Source organism: Lytechinus variegatus, chromosome 12 (genome assembly GCF_018143015.1).
Source record: "Lytechinus variegatus isolate NC3 chromosome 12, Lvar_3.0, whole genome shotgun sequence".
Classification (NCBI taxonomy): Eukaryota; Metazoa; Echinodermata; class Echinoidea; order Temnopleuroida; family Toxopneustidae; genus Lytechinus; species Lytechinus variegatus.
In genome coordinates, this window is record NC_054751.1 from 29,467,680 (window position 1) to 29,488,290 (window position 20,611).

The following is a 20,611-nucleotide window of genomic DNA, read 5'->3' on the forward strand; positions in this document are numbered from 1 at the left end:
TTAAAGAAAATTGAAAATATACGCGGTATTCTGTGAATCTAAAAAATTTACATGGGTTCATCCATAACTGATTTGAATTGATTTCTCCCATAGGCGGCGGAAGCGGGGGGGGGGGGACGTGTCCCCCCCCTAAATTTTAGGTGGGGGGACGGTCCCCCCCTAATTTTTTATTGAAAAACCTTTTTTTTTTGCTTGTCATTTTTTTCCTGCTTCCCCCCTAAATTCACGTGGACCCCCTGAAACATGTGTTGTCCCCCCCTAAAATTTGGGTTGATGAGCTTTTTTTTTTTTTTTTTGCTTGTCAAAAATTTTTGATTAGCAACTCCTAAAATTTAGGTTGATAACCTTTTTTGGGGGCGCTTGTCAAATTTTTTACCTGTGTCCATCCCAAAATTTCAGGTGGACACCCCCAAAAATTTTTGGCTTCCGCCGCTAATGATTTCTCCTATTTAAGCAATTGATATAAAATTTACTTGAAGTTCAATTCCACCCCAGAAAAATGTTGATTTGAGTAAATAGTTGTTGTTGTTGTTTGTTGAAAATTAATGGCGACCAGTCATATTTGACTATTATCGCCAACTCGTTAGGCCAACTATTATTTCTTTTCTTTTTTTCGACGTGTCTTTAAAAAATCGTTCCTCTCCTTCTTTTTTTTCTTTTCTTTTTTATTATTATTATTATTATCATAAAGACTATCGTATCTTACAGGTTACCGCATGATCCCGTCCTTTCTAACGACACCGTCCAGACATCGTCCTGTCTCTCCGGTGTAGACAGGGGGCTCCCTTTGGGATACTCTATAGTCTTGAAACTCGAAAAAGAAATAGAAATAAAAATGATAGAGTCTTTTCCCGTGAAATGATCTCGCATATACCAATCAAATACATGTATGTCTGTTTTGCTTTGTATAAAAATGATAAAATTTGATATGGGGAGGTTAGGATGATTCGAAATTTATGGGGCATCCAAAATAAGGGCTTTAATAAATGGAATGGTGCATTGTTAAATCAAGGTTGTAAGTTAGATGAACATGGAATTAGTAAATAACCTACATATATATACACACATGCATATAATATTCTTTTTCCTTTCCTTCCATTTCTTCATTTTTATTATTTTCCTTTCATTTATTCTCCTCTTCCTTCCATTCTTCTTTTTTCTTTTCCCTTTTCCTCCTTCCTCTCCTTTCCCTTTCTTTTCCTTTTTTGTTAACTCTTTCTTTCCTTTGTCTTTTTTTTTCTCAAAATGGATAATAAGCTCTACTGAATACAAGGCATATAACCTAGAGAGAAAAGAGATATATATTATTCTAAAACTAAAGTGAACAAGGACCATCATCTTATATGGTCATTATACTCATATAAATGATATATATACACACACATGTGTATCTACATGAATAAATATACTAATCAAATATATATATTTCTCTCTTTCCGCCACGGAAAAGAAAAAAAAAATCCTATCGAATTATTCTTTTTGGAAACGTTTCGTTCTTTGAACGAAACGGACCAGTGCATTTTGGACACCAGGGTCCCAAGAATTCAGGAGCCTGGGAATTCCCTCGGGATCGGCGATGTCTGCCTCGACAAGAAGCATCGACCTTTCAATTAAATACTTATGACATTTCACAATATAGTGTTCAATTGTTTCTTTCTCCGGACATGAATTGCACTGTCCCGTTGGGTGTATTTTCATTCGCCAGAGATCTTCATTTAGTCCTATATGGCCTAATCGGAGTCGACGGAATATCTTTTCTCTTGCTCGGTCTAATGAGCAAGTCGGTGATTGTAAGACCGACTTTTGGATTACTTTATAGTGGGTGTTAGGGGAGTTTTGCCATCTAGACTGCCATTGATTAAAAGAAATTATCTTTAAAATGTTATTCACTTCGGACGTACATAAGTAATTTGTTATTTCTATGGGTTTATTGAGAGCTGCTTTGGCATGAAAATCAGCACGTTCGTTACCCAGTATTCCACAGTGGGAGGGGATCCATTCAAACCTAACATCAATATTTTTCAATTTTAGATGGGACAAACTTAATAGTATTTCCGAAATGAAATTTTCCTCTTTGTTATTCTTTAATGCCAGTAAAGCACTTAAGGAGTCTGTGAAAATAACTGTACCTACATAAAGGTTATCTAGCTGGTGTAGCCAATTAAGGGCAAGCATGATACCTGCCAGTTCGGTTCTGTAAACAGAAGTACCATCTGACAATCTCTTTGATTGTTGATAGGAGAATGCTGGAACGCAAAATGCTGCAGAACTGCGCCCTTCCTTGGGTGTTTTGGATCCGTCAGTAAAAATGTGGAGCTGATTATTCCATTTCGTATTAATGAATTCTAAGCTTGTCTGTAACAAATGTAATGGATTATCTGACTTACTTACCTGGTTTGTCAGTTCCGTTGATATAACTGGTTCCGTTAGTAGCCAAGGGGGGAAATTTGTGGGTTTGAATTTTTCTATACATAAGTAATTATTCGAATTTGCTGTTCGATACCCGAAAGGTTTATTGCAATTCTTACCTTCCATATACTGATATTGCCAGCAAGGTTGTAAGCTTGAGAAAAGAGGATGCTTAGGTTGAAGTTCTATACTATGTTTGAATTTATGAGCTAGCTGTTGTCTTCTTAGATCTAGTGGAGTTTCTCCCATTTCTACTTGCAGAGATGCTAAAGAGGTAAGTGGAAGTGCACCTGCACATATCCTTAAAGATTGGTATTGTATTGAGTCTAAAGTTTTCTTAACACTTTCTGAAGCACTATCATATGCCTCACATCTGTAGTCCAGGAGGGATCGGATATAGGATCTATATATCATCATTAGAGACTTAGAAGAACTTCCCCATGACGTACCAGTTAAACATCTGAGGATATTCATTTTTTTCTTACATCTGGTTGCAATGTTCTCTATATGTTCAGTCCAGGTAAGTTTCTTATCAAAAATCATTCCTAAAAAGCGATGCGAATCTTCACGTTTTAGGGGTATGCTATTTATAGTAAGATTTATCTCAGATAGTTTTCTACTCTTAGTAAAAAGTATGGGGACAGTCTTCTTTTGAGAAAGCTGGAGGCCCCATGAGGAGAACCAATCATATAGAACATTCAGATAATTTTGTATTTTCTTGGTAATGAAAGGGATGTTACTGCCAGAGATCCATATTGCACAGTCATCGGCATACAGTGAAATTTTAATCGAGGGATCTGTAGGGATATCATGTAACATAATGTTAAAAAGTGTGGGACTGAGAATACTACCTTGGGGGAGACCTCTATCCATCTTGAATTCTTTTGATAATTGCTTATCAACACGAACTTCATAAGTGCGGCCTTTCAAAAAGTTGCGTAGAAAACTAAGCAAGTTCCCTTGTATACCTATTTCATTCAATTTATGAACTAGACCTTCTATCCATATCGTGTCATATGCTTTATTTATGTCCAAAAAGATAGCTAATGTATGTTCCTTGTTATTTATACTCTTTTGAATGTCGTTCTCAAGGTTCACTATACTATCTATGACACTCCGGTTTCTTCTGAAACCGTTCATGAAGGATGGTAATATTTCATGTTTTTCGAGGAACCAATCGAGCCTTGACTTGATCATGGTTTCCATGATTTTTATCAAGCATGATGATAAGGCTATGGGCCGATATGATGAGGTATCACTTGAATTTCCGTTATGTTTTAAAATTGGGATCATTATTGAGTGCTTAAGCTGGGATGGGATTTGTTGTGTTTCCAAAATCGAATTGAAGAGCAAAAGTAAGTACTCTTTTGCTACGAGGGGAAGGTTTTGGTATACTATGTAAGGTATTTTGTCCTTACCCGGAGCAGAATTTCCTTTCTTTTCGATAGCTCTATTGAGTTCTGTAATACTTAATTCCTCATTCAGGACATGCGTGTTTATTTCCTCTGGTCTATTATTTTCCCTTTTTTTACGTTGTTCGAAAATAAGTTTCTGCTTGTTTTCAGTGAAATCCGTTGCTTCTTTGGTAAAAATCGTTTGAAAGAATCTCCCAAACAAATCTGCCTTTTCTTGGTCAGATTGGACAATTGTGTCTTTGTCTTTCAATATTGGGATCCTCTTGGGATGGGATTGTATACTCTCTCTCTTAGCTGATCCCTCCACTTCTTTGGAGATTCCTGTGTTCCAGATGGAATGTAACTGTATGTAATCATAGATCCGATGTTATGCAGTTTCAAGAGACTTAGAACGGGAGGTATGGATTTTGTGAAGGAAAAAGAGGGATATTAGGAGTAAGCTATTGTGGACATCAGACGACAAGCAGGGATGGTAGGATAATAAGATGGCACAGGTGAATTGGTGGGGGTCATCACTGACATAAAGGTTGAGACAATATGGGTGGTCTACTAGGCATTCCTTAGCTTTGTTGACAAAATCCACACGTAGATGGTTGAGATTTGGGCAGGCTCCAACAAAATGCTCCACCGTCTCATCCGCAGAATTGCATAAGGTGCAGATACGAGAAGAGGATTTCTTCAGAGTGTATAGACGACTTTGAGTTAGGTATGTACAGGACAGTAGTTGGGCTCTAATTATAATTGCGTGACGAATTGTAGGTGATATAGAGTTCTTAGGGTATAGGAGGTTAGCAGAAGGTGGGACCTTGTCTATCCAGAGCCTGAGTGAAGATTTACAACAGATTGCTTGTAGAGTGAGTTGTCTTACAGCATGAAGAACTTTGTATTTAGACATGCGTTTCCAGACGGGATATGATGGTGGATTGGAGATGAGACTATGCAGATCAGGCAGGTCATATTTCTTCAATAAGGTTTGCAGTACCCGTATGATGGGTGTTCCAGCGTTGAGAGCTGCAAGAAATGTCCTGTACTCAAAGCGGCTCTGGCCCAGAGCAGTGAGTTGCCCGAGTAGCAGTAGCCTGTCAAGGTCAATCTGTGAGGAAACTGGCATGAGGTTTGTCAGCAGGAAAACAATCTCATCTGCGGCTGACTTTGGCACTCCAAGAATTTGTTTAAAGAGGTGGGACTGGGTCTTGTCGAGCTTCTGCAGCATAGTTTTCGTGAATTTGAATACAGTGGAGCCTTGCAACATCCTAGGGATACAAAAGGTCTTCCATAGCTGGGAAATAATAGTGGGAATGAGTCCACCTGTATAGGCACCTGTGCCAGAGAGAGCGTAGAAGGTACGGAGTCCCATTCCAATGATGTTATCTGTAGGATCATACCTTGTTCCAGATTTGATGACACCAAGATGTGGGTGATTGTCTCTCTCCTCTATGAAGGAACCACCGACTTCCCAGGATGATTTTGTAGGTTGCTTGAGCTTGTTTGTTACAACCACTGCACATTTGGAAGGGTTGAATCTGTAGTGCCATTGTTGAGCATAATTGAAGGCAACCTCTAGCATTTGCTGCAACTCTGTTGATGAGGTGGTGATGAGTGCGATATCATCCGCAAGGACTACCAGACCGGAGAAACGACCATATATTGTGCAGCCAAGATTCTTTTCACGGAGTTTTTTTATCAGACCATCAACATATGTAGTGTACAATGTTGGAGATAACACCCCACCTTGCCTCACCCCTTGGGTAACAGGTATCAGCTTACTGGCTTGGCCCTTCCAGAAGACCTTGCTTTCTAATCCATTGTACATAGAGCTTAACATATCCCGGATGCATGGGCTTAGCTTTGATGACCTCAGCTTATAGAAAAGACCTCTGTGCCAAACAGTGTCGAAGGCCTTTTCGGCATCGAGAAGAGCAAGATATGTTGGCCGTTTTTGTGCAGTATTCAGTTCAATGACCAGCTCCAGAGATAGGGATGTTAGCTGACAGGAGAACCCTTTTCTGAACCCAAATTGCAATTCATCTGGGATATTACTGGTGAATAGCTGTCTTTCAATGTGGGGCTTAAGGCACAGTTCCAAGAGCTTACAAAGGACAGATGTCAGGGTTATACCTCTGTAATTTCGAGGGTCATGAGGATCTTTACCTTTTCCCTTATGCAGAGGAAGTATGAGTCCTTCCTGAAATGCCTTGGGGCAGTATGCATGGAGTAGGAAGGAATTGAACAGAGCAAGTAGTAATCGGCAAGCAGTATCCCCGAGATTCTGTATATGCTCAGCAGAGATGTTGTCTATGCCTGCCGCTTTACCCGATTTCAAAAGTTTGATGGCTTCATCGATGTCTACCGAGGTAAGATGAATACTGCCAGAAGATTCGCCATCTGTTCCGTAGTTGCAGAAGGGGTCTATATAAGTACTGCATCCTTCAGAGACATTTGATATGGATTCATCAGGTAGGGTATCAGTCATATTAGTGGATGACAAGGACGCGAAATATAGCTGCCAGCCAAGGAGCATGTCTTCTCCTTCATATGTGTGACCATCGAGAGAAAGTTTGCTCACTCCAGTCTGACTTGTTTCTGAATCACGATTTCTCTTCACGATGTGGTAGAATAACTTACTGTTAGAAGAGGACGCAGACTCGATTTCAGAGATGAGGTCATTTCTTAGTTGAGCTCTAGACTGCCGGAGGCTTCTCCTGAATGACTTTTTGGCGGCCATATGATCATTTCTGGTACAGACTTTATCATCTTGGCAAGATAGTAGCCAAGATTTTCTAGCCTCCTTTGCAATATTGTAAGCTGTGTTGACAGCAACATTCCACTCAGGTTTGCCTTTTCTTTCCCCAGATGGGAAGGAGTGTGGTAGTTCCATTGAGTGTGAAATCATGGATTCAGCAAGAGAAAGGAGCAGGTTTTCAGCATCTTGAGGATGGATATCATTCATGACACGGATGCTACGAAAGAGCTTGGCTGCATCCCTTTCCATGGGGATTGTGTATGATGTCCTGATGTAGTCTTGACTGATGCTTTGCCACTTAACCTTGAGCCTTTTTAAAGTGATTTTGGTATCAGATTGAGAAGCTGAAGCGGTACTGGTGCTGAGTGCAACATCATAAGACCGATCAGCTGAGACTAGCAGGTGATCTGAGGTGTTAGTTGGGTCATCTCTCAAAGTCCTAACATTAATGAAGAGGTGCTTGTCTCTTGAAGGGACAAGAAATGAGTCTATACATGACATGTGTCTCCCATCATCTGAGCGGAAAGTGAAATCAGAGGAAGTGAAGTGAATGGAAGTGAGCCTACAGAGATGCTCTTCCAATAGAAAGTCTTTGAGAATGCAGAGAGTCTTCTTGGTGTTGGGATGGATCATGTCAACATTGAGGTCACCAGCAATGATTGGTGAGCAACCCTTTGAGTTTTCTAGAAGCTGCGAGAGCAGGGAGATACAAACGTGGTAGTCAGTCTGGTCAGAGGTAGACACCCCGCAGGGAAGGTAACAGCAGATTATGATGAAACGTTCATTGGATTCCAGCAGTTTTGTTTTGACAGCAAGAATTCTGGAAGAGGGACAATTGACCTCTCTGCACTCTTCCATCAGAGATTTTTTGACAAATAAGGCAATTCCTCCCTTACCTCTTCTTGATGAGAGATTGGATGTGTTATTCATTTTCGTAGCAGGTTTGTGGAAGATGAGGTGTTGATCACTCACAAGATTCAGCAAGCTACAGTCTTGCCCTTGCAACCAATGTTCTTGAATGGCCAGAACGTCGGTTTTCAGAAGTTGATCTTTTATATATCCAGTGATAGTATTAAAACCCCTGACATTGAATGTACCGAGGGAAAAGGTCCTGTGGATCGGTATAAGTAGAGAGGACTTTGACTTTGTGGAGCCGTCCAGGGTAACCTTTGGAAGATTTAAGTGCTTAGGGTTTAGGAAAATCTGAGGGTCCATGTCTTTGTTGGTTAATTCCTGTGTTGCTTTCTCTGTGTTGCGGTCAGATTTAGCAGTTTCATGCTGGACTGTGTGAGATCTATCACTTGTTCGTGAAGCATTCTGATTTCCGAGGAAATCATTGGGTCTTGGCGGGCCGTGGGATACGACATCAGATGCAAGGATGCTGTGAGACAGTATTGGGCTCTCTCCAGAAGAGTTATGTGTGAGAGAGTAGAGGCTCGACCATGACGAAAACCCTGAGTTTGAGGAGCTTGAGGATGTGGGATGTGCTATCATGTAGAGTAAAGCATGGAGCTTGGGGGGTAGGAGCTGGAGGTCTTTTGTCTGAAGGGGTATCCAGAGCATTACCAGGTCTCATATCAGTCTGGGGGAGATTGCAGGCCCTCTTATCAGAGGGTAAACCAGTGAGGTAGGTGTCATTCATACTATCCGAAATGCAAATGATATCATCCCCTTGATGAGATGCCAGATGGCTTGGGTCAGCGACAGAGGGTGTAGACACAGTCGCGTTTGAGGAAGGGGGTTTGGCCATATTTGAACCAGACATATGGAGAGGGGCACTCTTGTCAGAGAGATGAGTGGACGTTGATCCATAGTCGATAGGGTGATCAACACTGGGTGGAAGTACGAGGTCGATGAGCTGATGTTTGGAGGTAGAGCAAGCAGAATGGTCAGCCCCAAGGGCAGTTGATTTAGCATCAAGGTGGTGACCATCTCTGATGGTTGTTGACTTGCGTGAAGCATCAAGATGTGGTGACGATCTTGGACTGTGGAGATGCTGTGATGAGGACTTGGTATTAGAAGGAATCTTCTGGTTGGAAGAAGTACGCTTTGGTAGTTGGACAGGTGTCTCGTCAGTAGTAGGGTGTGGGTTCTGATACTGAACGTCTTCAGAGACTTTGGATGTGAGAGGAGAGGTTGAACCAGTGGAGGGATAAAGCTTAGAGTGCTGTTGGAACCCTGCGCATGAGGGAGAATTGGAAGCCTGGGTGGGTTTGTCCTTAAAGAGTTCTCCATGCAGTCTTGAGTGCTGAATCTCACCCGATGAGGATGGGGAAATAGAGGAAGTGGAAGGTAAGGATTCCATCTCAGAATTCACGACAGGGGCACCTCTACTGGAAGTAGATTGGAGGGGACCAGAAGTTAGACCGGTACAGTTCTTCAGGTTTTCTGGTACAGATTCAGATCTCGAGATACGTCTGGGCATTGGTATAGATATACCAGGTTCCTTTGGAGTGATGTCAGATTGTCTGAGTGGCGATGAAGGAAGAGATCTACAGGCTCTGCCGGTGTAAGAGGATTTGCTTGAATGGTTTGCATAAACCTTTAAGTCTTTTAAACCGTTAAGTCTTTTAATGCACTTCCAAATAGTGGATTCTGGGACAAATCGATTAAGATTCTTACAAAAATTATGCCAGTACTGCTGTTCACTTCGACGGAGAATTTTCTGCGCTTCCGCCTTCTTTTTCAGAAAATTATTCAAATTTTCAATAGAAATTGTTCGGTTTAATTTCCTTTTGGCTTTATTTCTCTCTTTAATTTTATCCGAACACTCTTTATTCCACCAAGGGATCGGCATACGCTGTTGTTTTTTCTTTTGGGGGGAAATTTTATTTAACACCCCAGTTATTTTGTCTACAAACTTACCATATAATTCAGTTGGATTTTCTTCAGTGTTTTCTGCATTGTTTTGCTTAAATACCTTTTCACATTCAACTGAAAAAAGTGCCCAGTTCATAGTTCGAAAAGGCCATCTGATATCCTCTTTTTCTTTTTGCATAAATGTATTATTACTCAGTAATTTGTCGAGAGTTATATCAATAAAAATTGGATAATGATCACTGCCGAACTGGGTTGGCGATGTAGACCATTCGCATTTGCCAGCTAAAGAAGGTGAAGTTATTGAGAGATCTAAAGCTGATGTTTTGGCATTCCTCGGGTCCATTCTTGTGGCAGATCCATCATTCAAAAGAACCATATGTGTGTCATTAATAAGATTTTCAATAATTTTCCCATTATGGTCTGTTCTTTCACCTCCCCACAGGGTGTTGTGAGAATTAAAATCTCCTAATATTATATAATTGCGGTGCTCTAGTATACTCACTTTAATTTCTTTAACTATATCATCGTTTAGTTGTTTACATGGATTATAAAAATTAACAATTCTACAAGTAAGACCTTCAATATATATATCTAAAATTTGTAGTTCTAGGTCCGTTTCTATTGAGGGGTAGGCATATTGAACTGAATCATGAATGTATATTGCACATCCACCTCGATGTTGGGATTGTCTATTTTTGGGGATACAGGTATATTCTGGAAAGTATAAATTAATATTGTCATTAAACCACGTTTCTTGTACACAAATAAGGTGGACTATTTCATTTGCTTTATTTTTGCTATTGACAAATTTCAAGAGCTCAGCTCCATGAGCTGGTAGACCTTGTGCGTTCCACTGAATAATGGAAAGCACAGCTAATAATGATGTAATAGAACTAGCTCTGGTCGTTCGGCTGAACTGGGCCTGAGCCCCTGAGTAAAAGTCTTTCTGATGACACCTTGATTAGGTGAATGATATTCTTTTCACTTATATCTTTGTAAAAAAGTTTCAATAATTCAACTATGGAAATTATCAATCTCTCACATGCTTCTGTTGTTGGTAACATCTCTGTTGGGGGGTTGTTCACATCATCTTCTATATCTAGACTCTGGGTATTCAAGTATGTGCTAGATGGAACTTTCCTCGGTGCTTCATAAGGTGGGGGTATAGATCTACTTGAAGTTTGGGTTGAGGGAGCGCTGTTGGATGGGGGAGCTCTATTGGATTGGAGTTCAGAAGGCCTAATGGGTTGATGAGGCCGATTAGAGCCCTGTTGTGGGGGGTCTTGGTGAACTTGTTCTGGGATTGGATTTGAGTTAGGAACAGATTGGTTTTGCCTTTCGCCCCAAACTTTTGTAGCTTGTGCGTATGTTAATTTACTTTCATATTTAATTCTCTGAACCTGTTTCGCCCTTTTTGCTACTTTACATCCGTTGTAGGCAGCGGAGTGTGCCTCTCCGCAATTTGGACAGCCCGGATAGAGAAAAATCAAACTACCATAACGCTGACAATTTCATCAAAATCGGTTGTAAAATAAGACAGTTAAGACATTTTAAAGTTTTGCTTATTTTCACAAAACAGTGATACGTACAACTCAATTGAGACAGATGATGATGTCCCTCACTCACAATTTTTTTTTGTTTTTTATTGTTTGAATTATACAATATTTCATTTTTTATAGATTTGACAATAAGGACCAGCTTGACTAATCATATCGTTTTAATCAATGCTCGTTCCACATGTTCAGGGAGGAATTAATCGCTGTTAAGCGAAACTTTAAAATATCATAACTTTTTTATTTTACATCCGATTTTGATGAAATTTTCAGTGCTATACTTCTTGGAATTTTTTCTTTTTATTCGAATAACTTTTTGTTGGGGTGGCCTTGTCCTCTAACTACAACCAGCCTGCATATGCAAATGACAAATATAACTGAAGTAAGAATTAGTCATAAACACAAATGAGCGACAAAAAGTTGAAATGCCGGTTTGCAAATTTTCTGACAGGAAATGGATTGAAATACGCCAACAAAAATAAAAGGCCAATAGGATTTCAGCTCAGAAGGAAAGCTAATTAAAGAAAAACATGATCGGGTGAATTTTATATCAATAGAAGGGGACACGCAGTAACGAAGAGGGGGGGGGGGGGGGCTGTGTCCCGTATATGCCCTCTGGTTCTGCGCCTGATCATCAGTATTCAAAGGATGGGAGAATACCCACAAAAAAGGCCTTGGTCTCAAACATTTAGGTGTTTATAACTTTTTTATTATTTCACGTCATTGTTTCACTTTTCTCAACTTTCATTCATTTCATTTTATTTTTCTGTAAATTATTTGTATTTGTATGATAACATATTTGATTTTTCTGTTAATAATACTATCTTGTTCCCAGCTGTACATTCTCCCTACCCTAAAGGACAAGTCCACCCCAACAAAAAGTTTAATTATATGAAATATTCAAATTTTATCCCCATTGTCAAGTGAAACAATAATTCATTCCTCCCTGAACATGTGGTATAAGCATTGTTTAGTGTTATTCAGTAAGGTTGGTTCTCATTGTCAAATCTGTAAAAAATGAAATATTGTATAATTCAAACAAAAACAAAAGAAATAGTGAGTGATGGACATCATTGACTGACTCATTTGCATGTCACTGAGTTGTGCATATTACTCTTTTGTGAAAACAAGCGAAAATTTAAAATGCCATAACTTTCTTTCTTTACATCCGATTCTGATGAAATTTTCAGCGTTATGGTAGTGTGATTTTTCTCTATTTTTATTCAACTCAACATTTTTCTGGGGGTAGAATTGACCTTTATTATAAATGCAGTGGCGCCGTAGCTAGGATTTTTATCCTGTGGGGCATTGGGGGTCATTGCTTTGTAATGGGGGGGGGGCAACATTTTTTTCTGTTTGTGTATGTTTCACAGGGGCGGATTCAGCTTTCGCCGCTCGATCGCTCAAAGTTGATTTTTGTTTCTTTGAAGAGGTAGTCCTCACAGTCACTTCTTAGCTATATTCTTATAAAACAACAAAAAATATGAAATAATCTCATAAGACCTAAACAATACGTGCGAGCGCAAAGCGCGAGCTAATTATTTTTCTTTAACTTTCATGCATTTTGTCCTGAAAATTCAACATTCTGGGCAGTGTTTGTGATTCTGAACAAGATGCGTAACTACCGCGAATGCCAAGCGCGAGCAGAAATTTTGTTCTGGCCTGATCGCAGGGGCGTAGATAGCGGGGGGGGGGGGGGGGGGAGGGGGAATGGGGGGGGGATGCATCCCCCCAGAATTTTAGGTGGGGGGATGGTGTGTACAATCATCCCCCCCAGGTTTCTTTTTGGGGAAGAAGCAAAACTATACAGTAATAAAGCAATGAATGCTAGTTAAAATCAATCAATAATAATAGCAGTAATAATCATAACGTACAGCAATGACAAACATGATCAAAATTGGACTTTTATTCAGAGTCAATCATCTTATATGCATTTACAACTTGCAAGTTTTAAGTAATAACAACTGTCTTGCGTCGTCATATACATTTAAGGATCGTTAGGCTGTTTTTCCTTCATGTTTGGCATTATAATCCTTTACTGTTAAGGACTGTTTTGCATAACTATATTGGGTGAAAATAAACGTCTTCCAGTTTCAAGAAGAAGTAAGTCGAGGCGCAATGTATTTTGGAATTACTTATACCAGTGATTTCTGTACGTGCGCACTCTTCTAGGTTTCAAGGTTATAAACTGTTACATTTCCTTACCTATGTTTTTATCATAATCATCATAACAAGGTACATAATAAGAAATGAATCGAAATTATAACAAGTTACTATCTATACAGTTTACTTCCGACAACCCGGTGAGGTTTATTTCATTTCCATACTTAATTCAATCAAGCCTTTGTAATCATGGTAATTTTAAACAGAGTGTGCTTATCATTTTAGTGTCCGCTTATCTGCACGTGGATAAGAAATATAATGTTGAGCTTTTTTTATTTTACCCCTATTACTATAATTGTAATTGATATTTTTTTTAGTTATTTGGCTGTTTATTTGTTTATTCCTTTAAATGTTGATTCATTCGTTTGATCATTAACAATATCGCTACTTTTAAAAGAGTATACTACTATACTAGTAAAATAAGGAATACTAGTTATTCTAGATCATGTTTAGCAGGACTGTCATGACCAAGATGATAACTAGACATCCGACAAATGACATTTCTCTTATGATCATCTTTACTCATTGTCATTAATCAAACAAAAGATTACTGCCATGAAAAATGTGCAAGGAAGTTTGTTTATTACTGGATGCCCTGTTTATTGCTGAAAGCAAAGTGATTAAAAGACACACGAGATAATCCATGAGGCAGATCGTGTTATTTTGTTATCTTTAACTCGTCTGCTTTGGCCCATGATATTTTGTTTTTATCGAGTACGTTATCTCCTTCATTCTTTATATTTATATATTAATTATATATATATATATATATATATATATATATAATAAAGTATGACCCAGCTAGGGATCATCCCCCCAGGTCTAAGGACCTGTCTACGCCACTGCCTGATCGAAAAGGGACCTGTTAAATGACCGAGACTGTTTGCAGTTACACGTGAAGACGATACAATTAAAGAATGCGAGTGCGAAGCCTGAGCTGATAATCTTTGACATTCAGACCTAAAAAGATATTATCATTCAAAGCACTTTTTTGTAATCATGAAAGGGATCTATTGATGCGAGCGCGAAGCGCTAGCCGTAGAAAATTGAGAATTTAGACCTAAAAACGGCCGATACTCTTTTCATGTTTTGTAAATCATGAATAGAATGGGTAATTGGGTATCTTCCTACATTGATAATATGTTTTTAAGTACTTTGACCTAGGACCGGGACATTCTGTCATCATAAGAAAATGATGACTATCTTCCTATCAATCCTAAATGCGAAATGAAAATTGTCGATATTCCATTCTTAAAAAGGACCAATTCAGTGTTTAGGAATTCATGAAAATGTTATTTTCTTATTCATTAATCCAATATGCGTAATGAGAGCGTGGAATTTTTTTCTATTTTGCTAAGGCTTGAAAACTTAATATTTCAACTAAGCATTTCGTAATCATGATTAGATGATTTTGGTTAATACAATTTTAACAATTAATGCGAGCGCAAATCGCGAGCCGATTTTTTGAATTAATTATAATGAATATGGAATTTTAAGCTTGTTATACAATTAATATAAATATAAATAACTCATAGATCAAAATGCGACCGCGCAGTGCAAGTTGATAGGCATACGTTTTGACAATCACATGTGAAAAAGGATATATTTTGAAAGCCTTAAATATGGTATCCACGAAGGTAATAGGAACTTGGCAGATCAAATAATGCGACCGCGCAGCATGAGCTGTATATGCTGATATTTTGAATCATAAAACGGACATTTAATAGAGCACATCAATTTGTAAATAAAATAGAAATAATAATGAAAGCTCGATGTCAGAGCTGAAATATATTTTGTATAATATTGACTGAAAAACTTGATATTTTAAGCTCCTCACTGTAAAAAATATTTGGTAAAAATTTTACCACCACGAGGTAAACTATGTGTCCAACCATTTTGGGGCAGTATTTTATCCAATGCGGGAAGCATATGTCTAGTAAGGTTAAAAAATAAGCAGCAACTACTTTAGAATGGGCAAAATTTTCATCACACTGGATATAAAAAATACCCAATGTTTGTTGGACACATAATTTTACCTCATGGAGCACATTTACATAATATATTTTTGGGGTGCATATCAGCCTATTGAGCAAGATGAATCTCATCGAACAGGCAATGCGAGCGTGAAGCGCGAGCGAAAATCTTATGTAGTGACATGAAAGAGTCTTCCCCTCACCTTATTTTATTCACTCATCTCCCTCTTAGTTTCCTCTTCTATTTTTTCTTTCTCCCTTTTTTTTGCTCCGCCAATTTTTCCCAGGGAGCACCTGGGGGCACATCAAATCTCCCCCGTAGCTACGCCCCTGCTTAATGCACAATTTTTATTTTTTCTCAGTTGACTTACGAGTAATCATGATTTTGCCTGGCAACACTTGACACTATACTGTATATACGCAATGCCCGAAAATAATTCGACCTCAAACCGGTTGGGCAACATCATCAAAATCTGAACGGACTTGAAAGTATCTTGCCTATAGTCCAAACTAGCTTATCGTGTTTTAAAGTTAGAAATTAAATATTCTCTTTGTTTGATAATTGTCTTATTGATTTTATTTTTCGTATGTATCTATTAAACAGCAGTATATACCAAACTTTAACAAATTATTAGTAAAGACCGAATGCCTTTCTTGAACATGTTGAACAGGAATGTAGGCCTATACATTCCTACATGTATATTTATTACCAGTATATAGACAGAATATGCAAATCTATCAAAATTAGGGTAAAATGTACGCGGGGTCAGAGAGATAAAAACAAAAGTTCTTTCTTAGGGCTTGTCCGGGAGTCGAACCCGGGACCTCTCGCACCCTAAGCGAGAATCATGCCACTTGACCAACAAGCCTCATTTTCTCTTGATAAAGTGCTTTTTTCCTTTTATTTCTGTTCTGAGTGCTTATTCTGGCTGAAACCCATGGTAACGATCTCAGGGAAATTCCACGTCATATTTTTTATCAAGTTAACATAAAAATTAAATTGATAAATGAATAAACACCAACAAAATGCGCAACTCTTCTACAAAAAAGAGCAGTATTTCCTGCTAGAAGTGACATTTTCACTATTTTTCAAATCAAACAAACAAACAAGTCATGCATGCAGGGGGGGGGCACTTGCCCCCCAAATAAATTTTTTGGGGGGCAAAACGAGATTTTGCCCCCCCCCCAATGTGCCCCCCTTAAAGTAGAAAAATGATAAATTATTTAAGGACAAAGTAAACGATGAAGGCACTTTTCTGACTAAAAATTGTCATTTCCATTGAAATTACATATCATATGCCACTCGTCTTTTGACGAACATGTCCCTCTGAGAAACATTACTTTGATAAGCCCCTTTTCCATCTTATTACAGTGTGATAACATTAAACCTTTTAATGAATACATTTCAGACTAAAACCGAATGACAAATTGAAAGTGGTTCATCAATGCATGCTGGCTGTGTCGGCAAACAAACGCGCGGTGGGCCAGAAACGCTCAGACTGGACCCGATACCACTAACGCGCGTGAACTCTGTAGTTACTAATCTATGTCATAGCTGTCAACCCAAGTAATCATAGCATATCGAGGTCGTCAATATCTCATATACTTGTTGCCTGTGTAAGTCATCCCTGAAATAGTAAGTGTAGATTAATAAAGATATATATTTAAATTATGATAACTTATTTAAATTATTTCATTTTCAACCAAATATAAATCCAGTTAATTCAACGATAACAAGTCAGTGCCCTAAAGAAAATACCAAGGTCATTTCAAATCAATATAGACATGTTTTCAGAAAATTACACACAGAATAATTATGTGTAGAGGGTTATAATTTATAATTTGTGAAAATGGTGAATACCACTCGAAAGCAACTTAGAGATAATTTTTCAGCATGAAAAATAAAATCATCTGTGAAAGTGTCTATATCTGACTCATATTATCCGAGATATGAATAAAAAAGTAATTATCGAATATAGAAGAAAAATAAGCGTTTACGTACTGCTCTACTATTAAAATCTTAAGATAAATCAATAAAACATATAAAAAAGATGTTTTAATAGCCCCGTATTTTCCTCGATTCCTTTTCATTGGCATGATAGGCAGGCGGTTTTTTTATACTATTTCAGCTCATATGACATAGCACTTTTGTATTTTAGATTCCGAAACTCCTGCCAATTACCTGTTACTAATCAGATCGAGAGGCAGCTATGTTCTCTGGTTCATCCCAGCTTTGTTATTCATGGACGTATGCAAAAAAAATGAATAAAACATAATAATCAGGGGGTGGGTGGGGCTGCAAGACCTAAATTTTCGAAAAAAAAATAAAAGCGAGGAGGTTTGTATTGGTATTGGTATTGGTATTTATTTTCCATATCACAATGTTAAAAAAAACAATACAATGTAAATGTATGTACATAATAAAAATCGAAAGTGAGATGGCTGGATTAACCCACTCAGTTTTGTTAATGTAACAAAGCTGTTCTTCCTTGGGGTCCAGAAAATATGTAACAACAGTTACTGTACATAACATATGATATAACAACAGTTACTGTACATGACATAAAATAGAATTAAACATAATAATTTAACTAAACAATAATGAAAAACAGTAAAAAGAATACAAGAGAATACATCTATACCCTATAACGCGACCCCCCCCCCCATCCCCACCCGCCCACTTGTCGCTAGTATTTCTTTTAAAGGTCAGGGCAAGTCTGAATTAACTTATTTAAATTTTTATAAAAAGTAAATAGGCTATTTGACAATTTTATTGTAGATGGTAGGTTATTATATTCTTGTGATCCTCTATATAAGAACGTTCTTCGACAGCATTCACTCTTGGGTTTGGGGATTTTAATATTTCCTTGCGATCGGAGAGAATACGAATGATTACAATATTGAAAAGACTCTGCTAAATAAGGTGGGGCTAAGTTATGAAGAGATTTGTATACCATTATATTTAAATGTGATTTACGCCTTGATTTGAGAGACTGCCATCCTAGTTTTATATGAATATCATTGTTTGAAACGTGATTAAACGGATTTATTTTTAAAATGAGACGTCCGGCCCTATTTTGTAATTTTTGCAAACGTTCAGTGTGTTTTTGCTTGCCGAATCATAAAAAATATCTGCATAATCAAAAAGTGGAAGGATAATAGAATTGTAAACCATCTTCAGATGGGATTCTGATATAAAATGTCTAAGACGGGCCAGAAAGCTGACTACCTTACTAATTTTAGTGCACATTTCGTCAATGTGTATATTCCATTTTAACTTTGGATCAAGGTACATTCCCAGATATTTAACAGTATTTCGTTGATCAATACGTTTACCAGATATAGTTACATTTAAAATATCACATTTAGATAGCATTTTCCCAGTTCCAAATAACATGCAAATGGTTTTATTAACATTAAGACTTAGTTTATTACAACATAACCAGTTATGAATTTTACGGAGATCAAAATTTATATTTTTTTCAATAATATCAACATTTCTATGAGAAAAATACAACACTGTATCATCTGCATATAAATGCAATTTGCAGTTTTTTACTTGTGTTATGAGATCATTTATGTAAATTGTAAATAAAATTGGTCCAAGTATGGAGCCCTGAGGAATTCCATAGTTTATATATGATATATTTGATATTACAGAATCTATTAAAGTACACATCTTCCTATTGTACAAGTAACTTTCGAACCAGCGTAAGGCGTCCGTCGAAACACCAATTCTTGAGAGTTTTCTAATAAGTATTGTAGTATCTACGGTGTCAAAAGCTTTTTTCAGGTCGATGAACACAGCACCAGTATAAAAGCCATTATCCATTTCTTTCAACCATTCATCGGTAACTTTCAATAAAGACGTTACAGTCGAATGCTTTTCTCTGAAGCCCGACTGTTGGGGACAAAGTATATTGTATTCTTTCATGTAAGATTTCAATTGATTACTAACAAGTTTCTCAAGAATTTTCGAAACAGTTGGTAAAATTGATATCGGTCTAAAATTAGAAGGGTCATCTTTGTTACCAGATTTGAATAATGGAATTACTTTAGCAATTTTAAACTGATTAGGAAAAACACAATCTAGTAGTGACTTATTAAAAAGATAAGTTAAAGAAGGAACTATAACAGCAGAAGATAATTTCAAAAACTGTGCTGTGATTCCATCAATTCCATAAGAAGGTTTATTTTTCAAGAGATTTATTTCTTTCAAAACAGCTGCCTCTGATAATACTCTAAAATTGAAAGAAGATACGGCTTGATATTCTTGATTAGATATGGATTCATTTGTAATAGGAATTGTGGATGCTAAATAATTTCCAACGTTTGCAAAATACTCGTTAAATTTTTCACTTTTTTCGAACAAAGTTTCACTATCTCTTTGAAATGTATTTTTATTACTATTGGTGCGAGGTAATAAAGATGTCAATACTTTCCAGGTGTTACCAGAGTTTTCTTTTATTTTCAATATCTTTTCGGAATAATATTTTTTCTTTCTTTTCCTTATCTCAAAAGTAACATTATTTCTCAGTTTTCTGTATTCTTTCATCATTGTTTCATCTTTATTTTTCCAAGCTTTTCGCTTTAATTTATCTCTTTTTCTTATCAATTCAAAAATATATGAATTCATCCATGGAGACTTCTTATTACTAATTTTCTTGCTCTTGATAGGCATATGCTGGTTAACAACATTCATAAGTAAAGCCTCCCATTTACTGACTGCTTCACTGATACACGTACAATCAAGAATTTCATGCCAAGGTTGATTACTTAAATCATCTAAATAAGATTCTAAATCAAAACCAGAAAATTTTCTATAATTAATAACTCGAGAAGAATTTTCAGTCTTTGACTTCCATATTAAATAACTTAAAGAGTGATCACTCATTCCAACATGCAAAACACCATGTGATTTTATTTTCTCAATTGAGTTAGTTAACATATGGTCAATAAGTGTCATTGTTTTTGCTGTAATCCTGGTATAATCTGTTGTATTAATTTGCTGTAATGAAAATAAGTTATGTATATCACTTAAACGGTTTGAATCGGACGATCCAGATATTTTCAGTAAATCACAGTTTGTATCTCCCATGACAATGATTGAATAATTAAAAGTATCCAAGAATGATAACAAATTTTCATATTGAAGATATAAATGAACATTGCTATTAGGTGGTCTATACCAAGTAAGAAAAATGATTGGGTTAGAGAATTTTGGTCGAATAATTAATGGGATGATTTCTAAGGAATTTACAACATCATATTTAATAAGTTCAAAAGACAAAGAATTACGTATATACACGGCCACTCCGCCACCATTCCTATTTCTGTCTTTTCGAACAAGGTTAAAATTATCAATATTTAGTTCACTGTCAAAAATAGAATCATCAAGGAATGTTTCATTTAATGCAAGAAGATGAATATCGTTACTATGTAAAAACAATTTGATTTCATCTATATTACGGAGAAGACTCCGGACATTAAGATGAGCAAATTTAAGGCCTTTTCCTTTCAAACAGTCAACATTTA

At 37.2% G+C, this 20,611-nt stretch overlaps 1 protein-coding gene and 1 non-coding gene across 2 annotated transcripts; both read right to left on the reverse strand.

Moving 5' to 3' along the window:
* Positions 1-702: 702 nt before the first annotated feature.
* Positions 703-7,497, reverse strand: LOC121425372. Its single transcript, XM_041621400.1, has 2 exons — positions 4,693-7,497; positions 703-804 (listed from the first exon to the last, which is right to left on the reverse strand). Exons 1-2 carry the CDS (start codon positions 7,495-7,497, stop codon positions 703-705), a joined length of 2,907 nt encoding a protein of 968 aa, XP_041477334.1.
* An 8,376-nt stretch (positions 7,498-15,873) lies between these two features.
* TRNAP-AGG lies at positions 15,874-15,945 on the reverse strand. Its single transcript has one exon. It is a non-coding gene; the product is annotated as a tRNA-Pro (tRNA).
* Between the last annotated feature and the right edge of the window lie 4,666 nt (positions 15,946-20,611).

What these genes read in the sequence shown, in the direction of transcription:
- LOC121425372 (XM_041621400.1), bottom strand. Translation starts at nt 7,497, where the DNA reads ATGAATAACACATCCAATCTCTCATCAAGAAGAGGTAAGGGAGGAATT. An exon ending in AATACAAAGTTCTTCATGCT is followed by an intron (nt 805 to 4,692) that starts GTAAGACAACTC and finishes TCGAGTTTCAAG; the next exon opens with ACTATAGAGTATCCCAAAGG.